General features: G+C 34.2%; 1 protein-coding gene across 1 annotated transcript in view; it reads right to left on the reverse strand.

Moving 5' to 3' along the window:
- Positions 1 to 19,427, reverse strand: part of LOC150098972 (uncharacterized) — a 29,639-nt gene extending 10,212 nt beyond the window's left edge. The window contains exon 1 of the mRNA XM_090405709.1: positions 19,197 to 19,427. Coding sequence (XP_090261835.1) covers positions 19,197 to 19,211 — 15 coding nt within the window. The 5' untranslated portion in view covers positions 19,212 to 19,427. The remainder of the gene's footprint in view (positions 1 to 19,196) is intronic.
- Between the last annotated feature and the right edge of the window lie 2,679 nt (positions 19,428 to 22,106).

Consider the following 22,106-nt stretch of genomic DNA (forward strand, 5'->3'; position numbering starts at 1 on the left):
TACTGTAGAGAATGCCACATAAGCATGCCATCTTTTTCATTACCATCTGATCATTCTCTTCATTTTGTCATTCCTATTGCATGCAACATCAGCCTTGCCATTCACAATCTCATTTTCACGCATTTCCCAACTGCTGTTATTCTTCTTGCTCTCCTCAGACTTCTGACATTCACTTTCAAAAACATTTACAACAAACCCAATCACCAATTTCATTCTCCTCCCATAAATCCTTCATTCTATGAAGTACATAAATTTTGTATGTGTGCAACGAACAAATTCATGCATGTTGAAATTGCTCACCATTGTTTCATGCATTAGTGCCATGATGTGCAATACAGCATACAATAAAACAAAAGTAAAAGCTTTATAAACCACACAATTAAGTAAATTTAAACAACCCTTACAGTTAAACACACTCATAAAAATAATAATGCAGAAAAAATGAGTCAATTATTGCTAAATACTTTCAAAATGAAACTTATCTAGGCAAAAACTGTAAAATCGGCTGGTAAAGTTATAACCATAATGTTTTTTTGACTACAAAGGCATTGTTTACCAACACGCTGTAGAACCCGGGAATACTGTATACGGCTCATACTATGCTGATGTTTTACGGACAATGGTACAGCACGTCATAAGGAATCATCCATTGCTGAAGAATGGCTTCTTATTGCACCACGATAATGCAAGGCCACATATTGCTGGTTGTGTAGTGGACGTTTTGCAGAAGAACAACATAGATATGTTGTTGTTCGCCGGCGAAGGTTGGTCGATTGGTAGAGCCTTTGCTACTAATGGCTCAGTTAAGTATGTTTGAGCGCGGTTAGTAGTTGGAAGGGGACCAATCGTTCGATGCTGTCGGCACACTCTCCCTCGATGAGTCTTTGGACTCCCTGGAGGTGTCAAAATAATAATAATAATAATAATAATAATATCCTACCACACTCTCCATACAGTCCTGATCTCACACCGTGTGATTTCTGGCTGTTTCCTCAGCTCAAGAAACCACTAAGAGGCCGCCATTTCGAAAGTAACAAAGCATGTGTAAAAGCTGCAGAGGCGGTTTTGAAAGAACTCTCAAAAAACGGACTTTCACAAGTGTTTAAGAAGTAGACGCAACGTTGGGACAAATGCATCATGTCTCACAGTAGTTACTTCGAAAAAGACCATGTAAATGATTACGATTAAAGGTAATCTGTTTTCTGTATAAATATAGTCTTATAACTTATTGAACAGCCTCCGTACACAGGCACCGCAGAAGAAAAGGCACCTAAAAGATGTCAAAAAATATGAGATAAGAGTTTAAACGAACAACGAATGGTACATATAATTATGAATGTACGTCGTCTTCAGATCTTCTCAGAAACGAACAAATAAATTCTGAAATTGTATCCTGGACCCGATTATATCAATGTAATTTTTTATTAAAATTTACGAAAATATACCTAAAATAGTTCTTTATTTTTTGATGTATCATAAATCAACTTATGATTAATTGTTGAGTTCAGTGTAAGGGCCGTATTATCCTAATTTTAATCTGATTGGATGCATGTGGTCCGGTCCTAAAAGTCGGCTTACTACTGATAACTCATTCTTCTCGACATTCGAGCCTGTTATATTAGCGGGCTGTTAGGGTGGCATCAGTGCCACAAAATAATCAGCGAACTCTTGAGTCCAATGCGAAACATTCTTGTAAAATTCTCATCTATTTTCGTTGAATCTTCAAAATTAATTTATTTATTAATGCAAAATTAATGTAAAGAATATTTGAATAAATCTCTTAACTTTATATTACTATTTTATATTATTTTGAAAATTTATATAACTTGAAAAAAATTTGTATATGCAGGACTAATCCGTAGGTAACATTATACTGTAAAGCGGTTTTCATTTGTTTTTCATTTCCTGTTCGTTTTATTCACACTTTATTCAAAAAAAACTTTTTTGGAAAGACACTGAACATTAATCACACACATAAGAAAAATACTATGTGCCGGTCCTGTGCACAAGCATATGCATGTCATAGTGAGATGCGAGCTATTAGCGTAATGCGCCACTGTCCGTCGTGCAGTTCCACTGTTGTTTATATGCAGTTTGCGCCAGTAGCAGAGTGTTCATAGTGCTTATGTTTACTCTATTTAAAATTTGGACATTACAATTAAAGGATTTAATTGTAATGTCCAAAGATTGTAAATCCATTCCTTTAATTACAATTAAAGAATGGATTTTATTTTTAAGTAATTTTGAATTATACTAAACTATAATTTTATCGATAATAAACAATATTTTTTCATGTTTAATTTTTTTTTAACATTTTTACCATAATTTTGATATTTTATCCAAACACGTATATGCTGTGCTTACAGTGTGTATGTATATTTCGAAAGTTGCAGCACTCCCATGATTTCAAGCCACGAGCCGCCACTGATTCGACAGCATCTGATACATTGTCATGTGACTGATTGTGGCCATTATTAGATTTCAGCATTATTTCAACCTTTGATTAGCCCTTACCATGAAGCTGACTTCAAGCCACAAGACTCAATTTACTGGATTTTTTTTAGTTGTTAGACCATCCTTGGTACATCTCTGTTGGTCATTAAACGTGCATGTGCGTGCATACACAGATTTTTGGTATCCCTACTTGTTTACATATGTTATGGTGTAATGGGATGAACATGTGACACTGTTTTAGATAAAACAGAGAATTCCATACATTCCCTTCGTTTATGAATTTGCTACTCAGGTTATATATTGAGTGGTCAAGTTTATTTGGTACCAAATGTGTGATAAGTAATTTTCCAGTTATCTTACTTTCATGTAACCATACATTCATACATTGTTGCTTTGTAAGACGAAGTTCAAATTCATATTGACAGATACAACAGGCAGTAATCAGCATAGAAGGAATTTTTATTTTTTGTTTTCTAGACTAAATTTAATCTTAAGTAAAGTGAGTAGACTAAAATTAAATTCATTTAATTAAATAAAATTAAATAGACATAAATTAAAACTTATCACCAAATTCCTGACATGTACCCTCAAAAGGTGTACAGGATATTATGATAGTACTACTTGAAGAACTTACATTATTACCTTAATGATGTAAGTTCTTCTTCTTATCAACAAATTTCCTCCAAATCAGTCTATCATCTTCAAGACTCCAACATTATCAGATCTTATATTTCTGTCTTCTAAGGCAATTTTTACTGTATCAATCCAACTATATCTTGCTCTTCCTCTAGGTCTTGTTCCTGTCAACCTGGCAGAGAACACTTGTTTTGCTAATCTTTCCTCTCCCATCATGTTGTGCCATCATTTTAAATTATGGATTAAGCCAATAAGAATACAATTTGGTCGGCTAAATCCCAAATTGCCAGCCCATCCTCGTTTGTTCAGTATTCAGGTAGATACCTAACAGGGTGCACCATGAGAAGGCAAGGATTGGAAATTAGGTCAAAAGCTCTAGTCAGTTCTCCACATTCCTCTAAAGGCTATGTGGAGATCTCTTCTCAGTTATACAACATTAACCCTGAAGCACCCCAATTAAAACTTATTGTTTTAATCAATGAAAATAAAAGGCATTTCTTTGCACTTATAAAGGATGAAACTAAGAATATAATTCTTGGCATCTTTAACTTATAGTATAACCAAGTGAAAAAAACTTTCAACAACTAGCTCTAATCCAGAGTATTTTAGTAATGAGGTGTGACACCTTTTGACTACTTGTATATGGGAAATATATAATATCTGCATTACTTCAACCTTGGTATCGCTGATGAGACCTCAATAAAGCTCGAAACTAGTCTGGGTAGTGGCCCTTCCCATAATGCATAGCATTATACTTGTCAGTAAGGATGTGTGCATTGCATTATGGGATACTAAGGCAATTGATGTGAAGTTATTAGCCTCTATATACAAGCAGCCCAGTCATGAAGTAACTTCACATGCAGACTTTGTTTGCTTACACTTGGATAAAGGATGAGACCAAGAATATAATTTCTTGGCATCTTTAACTTATTTGAACTTAAGAAACTTAAGTTTCTGTTTTTCGCAAAACCAGCATTTCCTCCCACATACCGATATCACAAGTACATTTATTGTGGTCTTCCATCACTATCAAGCTACATATGTAGGAATTTTCACTGATTTACATTATATATATATATATATATATATATATATATATATATATATATATCATGCTTGGTACCCTTTCTCAATATTGTTTCCTTGATCTGCTTTTAGCAAATAATTAAATTAGTAATTAATTACTTAGTAATTAAAAGTAATTAATTTTAATTAGTAATTAAAAAGAAATTTTAAAGACACAGGTGAAAGATATATCTGAAAATTTTTCACTTAAAATTATAGAATTGAGTAGTTTGAGATGAAGTTTAGATAGCGCTGAACATGATGCGAAGCAACAATTAATGTATGAAATATAGAAGTATAAAAGTTGAAGGTGTGTAATGTAATGTTAGAAAAGATAAGTGCTATTTTGAGTAATAACTGGCATTATTTCATGAATTTTAGTTTTGTACTATTTATTTTTACTATTGAAGTGTGTCTGCATGATTTTTGCTGTGATTTTTATGTGATTTATTAATTGAAATTGCCTTCTTTAAATATAGCACAATTATAGAACTCACAAGGCCAACTGTTGTAACTACATGAGTGGCACGAAAATCAAGTGACATTAATGAATAGACTTTTCAAAAATAATTCATTGAGACATAACAGAATGAATCAGTTACATGAAGAGTATAAAGAAGAGTGAGTAAGTAAGGAAAACAAAAGTGCATTATGAGAAGAAATTGGCAAATCAGGCAAAGAAAAACTAGACAATTTTTTAGATATGTGGCAAGTATAAGAAAGAATGATCATGGTAAGATGATGATAATGAACGAAAATGGTAGAATGGTAACTGCTGCAGAAGACATTCTTGAGGTATTTATTCAGTGATCAATTTTATAAAGGTGTTTCATCGTGAGCAGGATGAAATCATGAGAAACTTGATTGTAGTGTAGAGGACATAGGAGAGGATTCCTTAATTGTGAGTGAGCAGGAGGTATTTGAGGAAATAAATAACCTTGATATCAATAAGGATTCCTTAATTGTGAGTGAGCAGGAGGTATTTGAGGAAATAAATAACCTTGATGTCAATAAGGCAATATGATTTGATGATATATCACCATACATCTTCAGGGAATGTTCCAGGGAACTGCCATGCCTGTTTAATGAGAGTCTTACAACAACACATCTTCCCAGGGAGTGGAAAGAAGGTAAAACTGTTCCACTGCATAAAGGTGGCGATAAGGCTAGGACCATTACCAGTTTAGATCGTGTCCTGAGGCAAACAATTAAATATCGCTTCTGATGGATTATAAGACAAAAATATAAGAAAATCTCCAATTGCTATTTTGTTTTTATTATAAGAGAAACATTAATGCAAAACAATTACATAATAACATTAATTAAATGTTTGCTCTATGGAGATATTGCACAATAAAAGTTTATAAAGCTCTTCTAAATTTAAATTATAAGCTATGTCCGCCTCTATTGATATAGTTGCTAGACGAACCAATCTTTCTTGAATCATTGCTGTTCTCAAATCATTTATAATCAGTTTAACTTGAAAAAACTTCTTTCCACACTTGCTACACTAACAGGAATTGTCAGAGTAGCGCCACCGCTTACCTCAATATGGCTGAACGAGTGCCCTTATTAAATCGTGCTGTGAGGCAAGCTGCCTCTATGCTACATCCTGTCAATGGTACTGGATAAGGCTGTAGATTCAAATTGTAGGCCCATCTGTAGTTGTGAAGTTACTGGAGAGATTGGTGAGAAGTAGGATATAGAAATGGGTTGATAACAGCAGTATTCTCTGTGGTTAGTTCAGCATGGATTTGTTAAAGGGAGATCATGTTTTGCTAACTTATGTACTATAACAAGGTGAGGAAATACCTTGGGTAAGGAAGATGCATATACAGTGATGTACTTGGATTTTGCAAAAGCTTTTGATAGACTGCCACATGACAAGCTGGTAAATAAATTGAAACAGATTGGATTGGATTGGATAACAGACTTCTGAGTTGGATCAGTGATTGGCTGTCAGATAGGTATCAGAAAGTTGTATATGGGGGTGCAGTATACTAAAAGAGGAAGGTCAGTGGTATACTGCAGCAGTCAGTTTTGGGACCATTATTGTTCAATTTGTATGTGACTGATATTGGGATGGGTTTAACTAGTGATTTGCAGATGATGCAAAACTGGATAGAGCAATACAGTGTCAAGTGGATGGTATGACCTTACAAGAGGACTTGAATAGATTGCATGAATGAGCAGGTAAGTGGAACTGTCAGTTCAATGTTGCAAAGTGTAAGGTTTGAGATTTGGTAAGCAACGATGTGAAGTGGTGGGGAAGATCTAGGAGTGATGGTGAATGAGTACCTGAAATTTAGGGACCATATTGTACGAGTTGCGAAGAGACATCACATGGGATAACGGCAATTATGCAGAAATAGAAAGGTTATGATGCCATTGTATGGGGCCTTGATCAGGCATCATGGATTATTGTGCACAGATTTGGTCGCCAGATTTCATGGTGACAATATGTTGGAAAGGGTCCAGAGAAGATTCACAAAAGTGATCAGCGATCTTCGAAATGTGGAGTATGAAGACAGACTGAGAGAATGTCATTTGCAGAGCCTCGTTAGTAGGAGAAAGGGGATGTGATTGAGACATATAAGTTAGTCAGGGGTTGTTATCAGGTTGACATGGAAGAGATTTTTCATAGAATGGGAGAGGAAATAGAACAAAAGACCACTGCTGGAAACTATAAGGATGAGAGTAGAATGAGGAGCAGGTCCTTTGCATGGAGAGTGGTTAGCGAGTGGAATGCATCGATTGCCTGAGTGTGTTGTGAATGTAGAGACATTGAATCAGTTTAAGGCACAGTTGAATGAGCATTGTATGCAATAGTGTGTACCTCCCATGATGAGTCCTGATTCCATAGAGGTCAGATGATGATAATAATAAAACTATTACTTGTAAGTAGTTTACAACAAGTATACAGAGAATAGTTTTATTTTGTACAGTATTTTATTTTGAATGCAATATTTTAAGATTTTGTTTGCATGTTTACTTAATGTTTTCCAGTTCATTGTGATCATTCCTTATATTGAAATATTCTTGTTTATAATTGCCTCCTAATTTACTGACATTTCAGAAAAGAAACTTAGTACATTAATTCAATTTCAAATAAGATAATGCCATTATCGGATAAAGAATGATATATTAAAATATAATTATTGGCAAATTAATAGAAATAGGGGATATTATAACTCCATACTTATTTCATAGCCTGATATACAGAAACTTTCAAAAATAGACCAGAGAGCTTAACACTCGCTACTACCCTTGGCATAAAAGACATAAGTCGTATCCAGGAGCGTGTGCTTTCCTTCTGTTAGTTTTTTTTATTATTATTGTTATTGTTATTTTAAACTTAGCCTAGTGGCTGTTTCGAAATATTGGTTCTCATCAGTGGAGGCTATTTTTGAGAAAAAGAGTTGCATTACCAGGAAATAACGCTAAAGGTCCTGTTTATTTTAAAGTTGCAGAAGCAAACTTTGTTTTGCAATTTGGCAGTGCAACAAAACGGATATTTATTTTGATGTATTTTCTTTATATTTTTCTTTTCAATAAGTACACATCTTAAAACAACGAGTAACTTACAATGTTACTTATGTTATATTTCAATGAAGCACTCTCCCAGACAAGTATGTCTGCCATACTTGTTTGGCTATACGATGCCTTCATCCTGTCCTAAGGGGCGTCATTTGTAGTTTTGTAGCAATTTTATTTAATTAGGAGTGCCAGTTTTACTATCCGTCCCAGGCACCGATTTACCACACTACAGCACTGTGACTACATTAATGTACAAAATATTATTATTATTATTTGACACCTCCAGGGAGTCCAAGACTCATTCGAGGGAGGGAATTATTCAAAATATAGGAAATATTTCAAAAAGCTGTTGAAATCCAGCGAAATTTATTTTGTTCATTAACTTTTGTTTGTAATATCGTTCAACATAAGACTAATAACTGCCAATAGCTGACCATGTCCACGTGCAGGGTGACCACTCAGCAAAAATATTTAGTACCAACTTATGCAGGAAAAAGGTACTAGATCTCAAAAAAAAAAAAGGACTAAATTTTTATTTGCTTTCATTTCATTCACTCTATTTAGGGCATTTTACGGTATTATTACCTTATTATCATAGATGAACGCAATGTAAAATCGCTAAATTAACACATGTACGACAAATATGAAAAAAAAAAAAAAGTCAGAACTCACCTCACTGTAGTCATCTATGAGTCTAAGAGCTGCAGTTGTCAATCATAATAGTCCCAATTGTAACTCTAGCACTTAACATGTATATTAATTTACCATATAATTTTTGTCTCATTTTAGTGTTGAAAACAATGTAACATTAAATTTTCAGTTATTTAATATGCTATTTACATATATACAGGGAATAAATACTTCCAGTGTTTTTCTCACAAGAAAAACACTGGAAGTATTTATTCATTATTATAAGCAGATTTTGTTAAATTAATTAACTCTTTAGAAATTTTAAAATGTGTAATTTTTCTTTTGTCAAAAGGAGTCCATTCATCAAGGGAGTTTGTAGTTGATTTTTAATTTTATTATTATTTATTTTCCTGCTGAAAATATTCTTTCAGTTGCTGCTGATGAATGAGGGAGGCACAGTACAGCTTTACCTAATGTTGTTAAATTAGGAAACATTTGTTCTCCTACAGCATTTCTCATTTCAAAAACTTTATTCCAAAAAACTCTGAATTCTTGACATTTTTTCAATGCTTTTACAGTCTTCAAAGTTGCAATTCTTTATATACATTTTTATGTCTAAAAACTGACCATTGTCGGCTGGATTTCTCTTTTCAATGGGATCCAAATTATGCCGTGCATCAATAAAAAGTGGTTATTCATATTAAAATATTTAATTTTCCCAGTTGTTTTCATTGTTGTAATTATCTTAATGTCGAGAAGTATTTGAATAGCAAAGAATATATTTTCATTGGCTAATTAATACCAGTCAGATTGCGTGAGTATGGGAAGAGAAGGTTAGCGAACAGTGAGAAGGGGAGAAAAAAAAAAAGAAATCATGCTTGTGTCACTGAATGTGACATATGGGGAGGTGGGAGAAGAGAAAAATATTACTCATATGTCTAACTCTCATATTGTTATTTTAATTATTATTATTCGGAAGGAAGAAAATACTAGATCTGTTGGTGAATGTACTAGAACACTAAAAATTTATAAAGTACTAGATCTAGTACAAAAGTACTAGTGGTGGTCACCCTGTCCACATGTTTAGAGTATTACTATTTTAATGAAAGCATCATGTGCGCAACACGTTTGACGGGTGCTCTTATTTGTCTGTTTTGCTTGCATTTGTTTTGTGGAAGGAGAAAAAAAAATAAAGTTTCAGGTAGGAAAAACACTGTCGCTACTGTATGAGTGTGCGTTCGCTTATGACAGTACTATGGAAAATCTGGAAGGTGTGCATAACATACAGGTTGGCAGAAACCAAAAAATCCAAGTTGTTTGAAGGAATTTCTCCTTGGATTTTTCTTTGTACAAGGTATAAATTGGACAGAGAATACACACAACTCAATACTGCAGATAAGATTAAATATCTTCCATCATAAATAAATGAGGTTTCTGTGAAACCAAGTTACTTGGTTGTGACAAGTCAAGACGAATATAAGAAATGAGCCAGGAATAGTCCGAGATTCTATTTATTGAAAGCCCGATTTTCTTCTTTTCAAACTAATTAAAATATTAACAATTAAAAATTAAATACGTCATTGATGTACAGTATTAACTTTAGACTAATAGGACATATATATATATATATATATATATACACCTGGGGGAGACCTGACTCCTACCAGGCGCATCCCTCGGGTGGCAGATGAGGAAAACCCCAAGGTTGCTGCGAATAAAGAATAAGGAGTCGTGGACCAAAGGATGCAGCAGAGGAGTGGCAAGCCAGCTGCATTATTCTGCCATTCAACCCTGTGAATCAGGAGTCTCCATTGTGTCAAGAGAATATTACTGTGTTTGAGGAAACCGACGCGACTGATCCTAGATCACAGGGAGCAGCCGAGAAGTTTAGTGTGTGGTCAGCCAATAGAGTTTGGCATCTCTTAACCTTAAATATAAGGACACTGTTCAAACCTGGGAAAATAAATTTGATGGAAAAAGAACTTGCTAGGATTACATGGGACATTGTAGGCTTGGCTGAAACCCATTGGACAGGAGAACGAGTTATAAACCTAAATTCAGGAAAACTATTCTACTCGGGCAGAGAGGACAATATACATAGAGAAGGAGTCGCCATTTTAGTGAACAATAGGCTACAAAATGCAGTCATGGCCATAGAACCACATGGCCCAAGAATGATCACTAAAAGATTAAAAGGTAAATTAAAGAAAATCAGCTGTATAAAAGAAACCTGGCAATCTGTACTCCTAACTGCCACTGGAAAAGCACAAATCATCAAACAGTTAATGATCCCCTTGATAAAATACTATGCAACTCCATTTCCACTCAGCAAACTACAAACTAAAAGACTGGAAGACATTATCTACAGCTTTTTCTGGAACAATAAAAAGGCAAAGGCTAGTAAAGACAAATTGGCCCAAAGGAAGGAAAAAGGGGGTCTGAACATCCCAAGAATAACAGATATGCTTTCAGTAGAGAAAATTATGCAGGTAATTAAGATTATGCAAACTGCACACCCTTCCCATGAAATGTGCCAGTACTGGCTAGGAGTTAAGTACAAAATGTTCACAGGCCAAACCCACATTGGTGAAAAAGCAAAATTTCATCTGAATACTACAGAACCATATCTAGACAAGCAAGAATCATCACCACAAAGAAGAACAAACAACATCTTCAAGAACTAAAAAAAGAGGACATATTACTGGCAATTAGTAACATTCCAACAGACACACTCCCTCAAGAAAAGGAAAAATGGAAACACTGCTACTTCAAGTACACCTACCCACAATTTTAACTGGAGGATGTTACATAACATCTTACCAGTAAATACAAAACTCCTGAAATGGAGAATACTTTAAAGTGCAAATTGTGCCTTTTGCACCCTACAAGAAACCTAAGAACACCTGTTCTATGAATGCACAGTGGCAACACAAATATGGGCTAATGTAAGCAGCACCTTCAACATCCCCACACTAAAAAAGGGACAAGCATACTATACCTGCAAGACCTACCAGGGAAAGGAAGCTTGAAAAATAAATTACTCTACCTACTAATTGAAATTAAATATCACATTTGGAAAATCAGGAATATTGTAACATATGAAAAACAAAAGAAAACAATAGAGGATATTAAAAGAAGTTCAAGAGCCTCAATCAAAAACTACCTGAGACTACAGTTAGCAGAACTGGGACCAAATCTTTTCAGGAAAAGATGGAGTTCCCCACCTGCATTATGCTACCTATCTGAAGGCAACATCATTCTGAAACTCCTATGACCAATTCCAAGAAAAATAAACAAAATGGCCACAACAACCCTCTTTTTTTATTTTTTTATTTATTTTATTTTATTTTATTTTTTTTTTTATCCCCAAAAATTCTCACTTTTACAATTGATTATAATTTAATCCTAAACAGATCTTTATGTTAGCCTGGCCCCCATGCTCAGGTTTAATCAACCTTTTAGGTTCATTATTTACTTAAAGCCTATGGTACTATACTCTTAAATAATGCTACCAGAGCATATGTTAACCAGGCTAATAAGTACACCAATATTTCTATCACTTTCAGAGAAGTGTTCTCCCCAAGCCTCTGACATACACCTAGTAACCAATGTGAATGCAGAGGTATGGGAATGAAAATAATTATTCAGAATTCCCAAATAACCAACACCTGAGCAACTCTCTGGATGCAGAGAAAAAAAGCTAGTTATCATTATCCCTTAACCAAAAAATAATTATTAAATCAATAATTAAATAAAAACTAAATATAAAAGAAAATAACTTAAAATAAAATTATATAACACAGGAAAAAACACTAACAGTAAGGAAAAACACCAAAAACAAATTATAAAAGACAATACTATCTAGTCCATTGAGTTGCCAGAATCCACTTTTGGGAAACTGTCCCCCAAAACTGGAGAGAGTCCCTTAAAAGTAAAATTAAATAGGAAACTCCTATATGATCTATAATTATTCAACCCCCCATCTCCTTCAGGACAGACCACTCACTTCATCTTTCCTGTCTTCCTCTTCCTGTTTTGCTCCACAGGAGCAAAAGACCTGTTCCTGTAAGAGTTGATTACAACCTGAAAAATATGCAGACAATGTCAGTAGTCAAGAAACAAGATGGCAAGCAACTAAGGTACAAGTGACAGAGTGGTGGAAAGTTGCTGAAACCATTCTACTTATGACTTTGTAATGAATACAACCTTCTCTGGTTTTGGTGGATGAAAATCCAATACCACTAACAAGAAGGCACTAATTATGGAATTAGTAAAACAGAGATCTGGTATTCAAACAATCAGATTAAAAGGTAAAGAAAAAAATGTTCACTTTACAATAATTCAAATCTACGCCCCTGACCAGTCACATGAAGATGAAGAAATCGATACCTTCTATGATAAGTTGCAAGATCTAATAGACAAGACCAATAAGAAAGATAATATATTAATAGTGATGGGTGATTTTAATGCCAAAATTTGGAAGTTTACCCCAGGCATGGAGGATGTGATGGGCAGGTTCAGAGTTGATAACAGAAATGAAAGAGGAGAAAGAATATTAGAATTTTGTAAAGCAAATAATCTATTTATCTGTAATACCCTTTTTTCCATAGACCTTCCCACAAATATACATAAAAATCACCAGATGGTTCAATAAAGAACTGTATTGATTACATTCTAATCGAACGCAATTGGAAATCATCAGTGCAGAATGTTAGAACTTTAAAAACTCCAGACTTCGACACTGACCATGAACTGCTTGCAGCAAAAATTAAACTAAATTCAAGTATCGTAAATCACGAGCTCCTATCAACAAAGTAGACTTGTCAAAACTGAAAAAGAAATCTATGCAAGATAACTATCAGATACTAATAGGAAATGAGTTTAGAAAATTTTCCTATGACAATATAGAAAATACATGGAATCAAGGTAAAAAAATTGTTACAAGTACTGCAAGAAACATACTTGGTACAACATCAAGACCAAATCATGACTGGATAACCCCTGAAATTCTAAATACTTTAGAAGAAAAACGAACAGCAAAGCATATATTAAATATAAAAAATACAGAAGAAAATAAGCAACGTTATAAGAATCTTAAAAACAAAATTGATAAAATGTGCATATCTGCCAAAATTAACTGGTTGGAGGAAAAAGCAAAACTGTGCGAAGAAGCTAATAAAAGAAATGATAATAAAACGGTATACAAAATTATCAAAAAATTAACTAAGATCTATAAAGATAAACCATTAACAATGAAAGATAAAAACAATCTAGAAACTGGATCATTACAAAATATTAAAATAATTTGGAAGGACTATTATCAAACATTATTTCAAAAAGAACAAGAGGAGGAAAGTATAACAGAAAAGATGATATATGAAAAGGCACCACCCATAACTCCAGCAGAAATTATAAATGCAATAAACCAAATGAAACTTCCAAAAGCTACAGGTAAAGATGAAATATTTATAGAAATATGGTGGCAAGGAAGCTATTAATTTCTTAATGAATTTATTTAATCAAATTCTTTATACTGGAGTAATCCCAACTGACTGGAAAACAGGAATTATTATACCAGTTCACAAAAAAGAATATGTGAAAATTATAGACCCATAACACTCTTAAGTCATAGTTATAAACTATTCATTCGAATTATACAAAAGAGAACACAGGTGCTTAAAAGAAAAAATCATAGAGGAAAACCAAGCAGGATTCAGGCCACATAGATCCACCATAGGCCATATCTTCACCATTAATAATATAGCAGAAAAATATTGGGAATACAACCTGCCCATATACTGTTGTTTTATAGATTTTAAGCAAGTCTCTGATTCAGTTAATAGAAACAAATTGATCACTATCCTAAAAAACATAAAAATGGATTCAGATATTCTAACATTTATTACAAATTATTATGGAGACACCAAAGCTTTTGTTAAAATGAACAACATTAAAACCGAGGATTTCAGAGTCGAGAAAGGTGTAATGCAGGGATGCCCTCTCTCACCTCAACTCTTTATCATCTTCCTAGAAGAAGTCTGTAAAACCATAGCTGATGAACCAGGTGTAAAAATTAATGGTACCAACATTAATCATACAATACGCAGATGATATCATTATTTTAGCATATTCTAAACCACAGCTAGAAAAAACTAATATTTTAAACTCTTGTAAAACTTATGGTATGAAAATAAATCATAAAACAAAAATAATGATAAGTAGAGAAGAAGAAAATATTTCTATAAATCTCGAAAATCATCCGCTGGAACAAGTTAATAAATATGTTTATCTTGGCAATCTTATATCTAGTAACCTCAACAATATGGAAATAGTAAAACACAGGCTAAACCTAGGTTGGGCCAACATGAATAAACTAAACAAAATATGGAAAAATAAAAAAATCCCAGCGAGTCTAAAATTAAAATTATATAAAACAATTATTATCCCAATGGCTACTTATGCTTCAGAAGCTTGGAGATTAACTCAACAACCAATCAAGAAACTTCAAGCATTTGAAATGAAATGCCTCAGAAAAATTAATAACACCCATTGGATGGAACACAAGACTAATGATCAAGTCAGAACATATTTAAAACTTCCCAGATAATATAATAGACACGATCATTAAGCATCAACTGAGATGGTTTGGTCATATTCAGAGAATGGCCCCTCATAGACTCCCATATTTAGCTCTGAATGGATATATAAGGAAGAAAAAGACCTAGAGGCAGACCAAGAAGTACTTGGATAAAGTTGCTGAAAGAACATTCCCAGCTATAGAGTCATGAGTGAGATGGCTAAAGATCGCGATAAGTGGAGAACCTTTCTTCTTAGTGGACTCAACCCATTATCAAGTGGATGAGATGAGATGATATATATGTAATAAATGTAAATTAGCCAAGTAATACGTAACGTACGATAACTTACTACTAATGTACGCGATTTTTTTTTTTATATAACAATAAATATTGTCAGGTCCATTGCATATAAAACACTAAAATGATATTAAAAGATACATCTCCAAAGTCAGCGCAGTAAGCTCTTAAGGACAAATATATTATTCTTCATGCGTGAAAATGCACCAAGGGGGGAAGATAAATAAATATACATAAGTTTTAAAAATATATCAAAAGTACGAAAGCAATTGGTATTTTAATTAAAAGGTTGACGAACTGGTAGCCGATACAAGGAAATTGAACAGTTTCATGAATTTCGAAGTTTATTATTCCGGTGAACGCGTTTTGATGTTTGTTCTACATAACTTCATTACGTTTGTAAACGGAAGTGATGTTAAAAAATAATTTTTGTTCAAAATGGCTTTACTATTTACTATATCACCATCACATGCGTTCACAAATTTATGAAGCGCAAATAGAACCAGGTATCTTTGTGAGATCTTTTAAACAAACATCTAATACTTATTTTAACGAAGGGAGTGAATAAATCCCGCAGTGTATTAAGAATCGACCACTGCATTTAAAAATCTCTCCTAATAAATAGGGTAAAAATAAAGAAAATCATTAAAATCAAAGAACGCGAAGAAAAATTATTAAGAGATACCAATGTAAATTTCTACTGCCAAAGTGAACCCTAATATTAATTTCCATACTCACTATACTATACGTTGTTTGCTTTGCAATTTATGTGCCCCCAATAATTGTCATATTACGAGAGAACTGCCACATTAAACTGTTGTCTATTAAATATATTGTAGTACGACTCGAAGAGGAGAAAAAAATGCATTCATCTGCTTTTAATAAAGCATTGTATGTGCGACGACTTTCTTTCCTATTGATAGTCATCATTTTTATATGTATAGTACTCAGAGCCACATTTTAACTATATCATTGGTGTGTGGGGGGGGGGGACCTAATGGAGAAAAGTTGCCACCCTTTTATTTAAGGGAAATTATTGAATCATACCAGCTCTTAAAATGATCATCATTGGTTTAGAAAACCCACAGAAAGAATAAGTAATTTGATTTGTCAGGTCAGTAAACAACACGGGGTATTTAAGCACAAGAGCATCCTGAGTTCCTGGAAAAAATATCTCCCATATGCGCTGTGGAACTTAAGCCTGCTAAATGGACTGGCAAAAACATGAGGAATTTAATATTCTTGCAAGGGTTTATTTAAATTTAATGGAATAAATATTGAACAGGTTTAAAAACAAGAAAAAAAAATCCCCCGTTTTATTTCACCATAAGAGACCAAGATGTTACTTCCAGTAGCTCAGTTTCCCCAATCCCATTCAGACTTTTGTATGGAAAAACCCGAGTTCGAACCCATTCTGGAACTCGAATGTAACAGTTTTTTTTTAAAATAAGGTTGAGTTAACATTGATATTGAAGCAGAAAGGTCTTTTCCACTCTAAAAGTAAAGAACCCAGCTCTAACACCCTTGCTAACTACACTCTTGCCCAGCTTCCATAGGTGTCCCCTAGTTTTCCCACCACCAGTCCTGATCTCAAAAATATCCTCTGAATTAATCCTATAGAAACCCTTTAGCAATTTGAATGTCTCAATCATATCTCCCCTTTTCTGCCTATCAACTAATTTCTGCAACCCACAAATCTTCAACCTGTTCTCATAAGGTTCATTCCATAGTGCTGCTATCATCTTGGTCACTCGCCTCTGGATCCTCTCCTCATCAAGAAGAAACCTAGGTGACCAAATCTGAGCACAGTAGTCAAGATGAGGTCTTATCAAGGCTCAGTACAGAGGTACCATAACTTGCTTGTCTCTGCTCGTCAAAGTGTTTTTCAACAACCAAGTGAGTTGATGAGCTGATTTAGCCACTTTTGCAATATTCCCCCTAAACTTCATCTCCCTATCCAACAACACTCCCAAGTACCTGGCCTCATCAATCTCCTGAAGTACAGTTCCACCAATGTGGTATACTGCTGCTAATCTTTTCACCCCAAAATGCATAACCTTACATTTTGTCACATTAAATTGACATCCATTCTCCTTAACCCAGAACTCCAATCTATCCAAGTCGTCCTGCGAGATTTTGACATCTGCATTCACTATTGCCTTACCTAACTTTTCATCATCAGCGAACCAATGACCTGTTCCTCTTAGATCCTTCCCTATATCGTTAATGAACAAATTAAACAGCAGTGGTCCAAAAAGGGAACCCTGTGGCACCACTAGTCACAGGCTGTCTTTTGGACTGTATTCCTGAAGAAACTACTCTCTAATATCTCTCCATCAACTACCCACCTATCCATCTCACCAACCCTATATCCATTCCCATATGTTGCAGTTTACGGATTAGAATTCCATTTGGTATCCTGTCAAATGCCTTTGCCAGGTCCAGCAGTATCACTGTAAATCCATTACCCTTATTCAGTTCAGCCGTCACTGTGTTATAAAAGTTAAATGTTTGAGCAAGTTACTGAGGCATGATCTACCCTTCACAAAGCCATGCTGTCCCCCATACAGTATCTCATTTTCATCAATCCATTCCTGTATTTTTCCCTTGACTACTTTCTCCAAGACCTTGACAACGACTCCTGATATGCTGATCGATCGGTAATTTGCAACAGTAGTCATGGATCCTCCTTTATGCAGTGGAACTATTTTCCCCTCTTTCCACACCTTCGGGACTAAACCAGACCCGAGACCCAGATTAAACAACATGGTCAAGGGCACTGATAATTCTTTACCACTTCACGTAAGACCTGTGCCGGTATACCATCCAATCCCACAGATGTATTCGCATCAAAGTTTAATAGACTATTAACCTCCACTTCATTCATCACAATTCCCGTATAAACTAATGGTTCCTTCATTTTTTCAATGTCACCACCTGGATGAAATTGATAGGCGGAAAAGGGGAAATATGATTGAGACATTCAAATTGCTAAAGGGTTTCTATAGGATTAATTCAGATGATATTTTTGAGATCAGGACTGGCGGTGGGAGAACTAGGGGACACCTATGGAAGATGTATAATTAAATATGCAGATCAAAAAAAAAAAAATAAGCTAACGCCTTTTTATTCCCGTATACGGGAGTAGGCGATATCCGTACGTATATTTTCTCAATATTTAGGTTTCCAGCTATAGATGAGTTATCGGTCTCAAAAGGTCTCAAAAGGAGGTGAAAGAGAGACCGAAAAGATACCAAGTTTTTTTTTTTTTTTTTTCCACGTAACAGAAATACTGATTGGATACATCTAAACAGTCATGAAGAAAGGATCCTGAACCCTTCTCCTAGTGTAAGTTAGACTTAAGAAGCCAGGCTACTTCACTGTGACAGATCATTCTGCTTAATACGCGAGTAAAAGAAGATGCTTTAAAAAAAAAAAAAAAAAATCAGGCCCATTTCTCAAGACATTTGTTTATTACTATTTCGTGAACACCTACGCTCGTCATTTCTTAGCAGTGCACCCGTCACCCATCTGAGCAGTGTACAGGACGTAATTTAATAACGTAGAATGGCGTGGTCAAAATTAAATATTGATAAGCATTACTGATATCGTGAGCATTTCATTAGTGGTAATGGATATCTTGTTTACTTTAAGTTTTTCATTGATATACCTGATATGACTTTTAAACTAAAATTATATTTTGTGTCTTTACTGCTTGGAGTTATTATTCAAATTGAAAGAATATTTTAATCTGTAATAATCTAATATTCTTAGTAAGTCCTCTTCGTTTAAGTATTGCAGATCAGAGACAAACTTATGAATCTTTAAAATTCTTTAAAAATTATAAATCTGCAGCAAAATAATCAAGACTAATATATATATATATATAAGTATTATCGTATTTCATATTAGCTTCCAATTTAATATTTACAGCCCGATTTTAATTTCGGTTAAAAATAATTCACATAATAATGAAAAAATAAGGCAGCCCTAACTCACCTCTTTGAACTCCATGATTCACAGAACACTTGTCCAAAATGGTTCAGGAGTAAGTTTCTCTATATATAGGTGGTCTCTATACCAACTTTCCCTAAATTTTTAGATGTCAACAGTTTTCTCGTCACAGAGGGCGCCAGTGTGGTTATGATGCCTTAAGCCATCAAAATAACAATAACAGGATCATCCAGTCTCCTCCCTCTAAAACTAACTGGAAAATACCTTTCTCATTAATTTCTGTTTCTCTCTCTCTCTCACACACACACACACACACACACTTTGAACATTTTCTGATGTCACAATGGGGGAGGGGATCTAATTATTCCACTTGGCAAAGTTCTAGTTTTTCTTGCTTTCTCTGCGTGGTACCACCAAAGTGATTTTAGGTGTAGCCAGATGAGAAGATGCACCTGCACCCAAAGAATTAGAAATACATACAGAGGTTTCGGATGACCTGCTAATATAGGTTACCGAGTACTACGAGGCCAGCCCAATGTTTTTGGTCCCGTGTTGTAGCAAAAACGACAACGATTAAAAAGGAAACTAGCATAAGCAGCAACGCCTAAAATGAATTTTGTGTGTTTACGACATCCTACTTTCTCTTTATATAGCCGATGAAAAGAATGATTACGCATTATCTTTCATGTTTCGATCACTTTTTGCATTTTAAAATAAAACTTGAATTAAATTCAGTTAGTTGGTAATGTTTTCATTTAAAAATGTTAATATTTGATCAAAGTTCTTTTCCTTTGCTTTTTCACGACTATTTGAAAGTTTTAGAGTGAGGCACGACAGATATGTAGAGATATAAATTGATTGTAACTGATCTTCCCAACCTATACGCTGAAAAGCCAGTTTTTGGTAATACCGTAACTAGATATTTGGCACTCGAAACCAAATCCTGTGTGTACAAAATTTCGTTTAGGTGAAATTTTAAGATCGTTTCTTTAGAAAGAATATATTCATTACCATAAATATAAAACATAAAAAAATAAAAAAATAATTAAAAAATAAAAAAATACTTTCCATCCATATACTCTAAAAGGCCAATGTTCAGTAATACCGTAACTAAATGTTTTGGCAATCGAACAGAAATACTCTTGTGTCCAAACCAACTCAAGAATAAATGTCTCTTAGTTTTTATTCATGTAATTCAAAATTTTAAGATTTTAGTCTTCAGGAAGACCATAAGAACATATTCATTAACAGAAATATAAAATAGCAAAAAATAAATAAAATAGTTGATTAAATTAAAAAAAAAAATACGCATAAATTGTCGTGTGCGTCTGGCTTGTCTGTGCTTGGGAAGAGTGCACAGGAATAATTTAGGTTTATACAAACTGGTTACCATAGGACATCCATAAGACATTTATGGTGGAGAGATGCACAAGATTGGCTAAAGTGGAAGAATCATGGAGAGGCATTCGTCTAACAGTGGATTGAAGAAAGCTGTTGACGATGTTACTTTAGCTGGATTTTCTAAACCTTTAAGTTCATATTGCTCCATTAGAAGTGTGTTGTCACCCCACAAAGGACGGCAGTTTATATCACAATACCTTAAAATAGTGTGTTTTAATTCTCTTTTTTGAAAGTCAATAGTTATAAGTACTGTACTCACGATCTTAGAAACGCTTATATTGTTGAGCATGAGCTGCTATTTCAGTCAACGGGTCGATACTAAACCCTGTTGGGGTTAGTCAGAAAGAGGGGATCGACGGGCAAATTATATTATATTATAATAATAAATTTAGAAATATAGCTACGAAACATTGTCTTGCAAAAAAAAAAAATAAATAATAATAATAATAATAAACAGGGCACAACTACCCCGTTAAAATAAGCATGCAACATACTGTTATTCTTACAAGGTTAACATAGGAGTTACCTATAAACCAATTACAGCAATAGTTATAAACTGACGTAATTGTAAATTAAAAAGAACTGATTGCTACTTATGTATTATAATTATTTTCTTTTTAGTTATTAAATAAATATTTTTTTAAATAATCATTCCATTAATGTTAAATTGTGTGCATTTTTGGATAAAGGGATCAGTGACGGAGAATTGTTTTTATGAAGGGGTCGGCAGGTTAAAAAAAAAAGCTAGAGAATCCCTTGTCTACACTAATTCTCCACTTATATGTTACGTCATCCATTCCCCACAAATAATACTTTTGTGTGTTCTCTGACCGATTTGCTCATGTGTGAAATGAAAAATCTGATTTTTGGGAGAAAACCCCCACTACCTCCGTATGAGCGGTAACTGATATTCGGTTGAAAAATCCCACATAAAGATTGTTCTCGTCATGATAAGAATCGAACTACATTCTTTTTCCACTTGAATGGCGCATTGTTTTGTTCAGTCGTTCTTTCAATTGCACTATGGAGGCACTACATGGACTTTTTCGGCTGGGATTTTGTCTTAGTTAACTTGAGTTAATCCAGAAATTCAGGCTTGCTGATTACACATTTTAAAAATTATCTATTTGCATAATTTTGCTGGCCAGGATGGCCGAGTAGTTAACATTTCTGCTCACCAACCAACTAGCTGCAGGATGATTGTCCTTATGTGGGAAATAAATTTCATCCCACCCCCTTGTGAGACTACTGCCTCACTAACGAGGGAGATAAATGAAATGGTTTGAACTTTGAACTTAATTGGTTGATGGACTGAGTCCTTTACTCTTTATCCCTTCATCTGGATTTTTGATTATGGGTGATGAGATTATTGTGGGTAATTTACCTGCTCATTGTGAGCATTGAGGCTGTATCAACTTTCTCTTGCGATGGAGGATTTCGGTTTTTTTATGTTAAACGATCTGAGGGCTTGTAGTCCGCTGCCTGTCGAACTAGCTAATTTGGGTGATTATCCGTGGTTGTGAAGAATTTCTCCGCAATGCCTGTCATGTAGGT

This window comes from Typopeltis vanoorti, chromosome 15 (assembly GCF_054136105.1).
Source record: "Typopeltis vanoorti isolate ZY-2024b chromosome 15, IOZ_Tvanoo_1.0, whole genome shotgun sequence".
Lineage (NCBI taxonomy): Eukaryota > Metazoa > Arthropoda > Arachnida > Uropygi > Thelyphonidae > Typopeltis > Typopeltis vanoorti.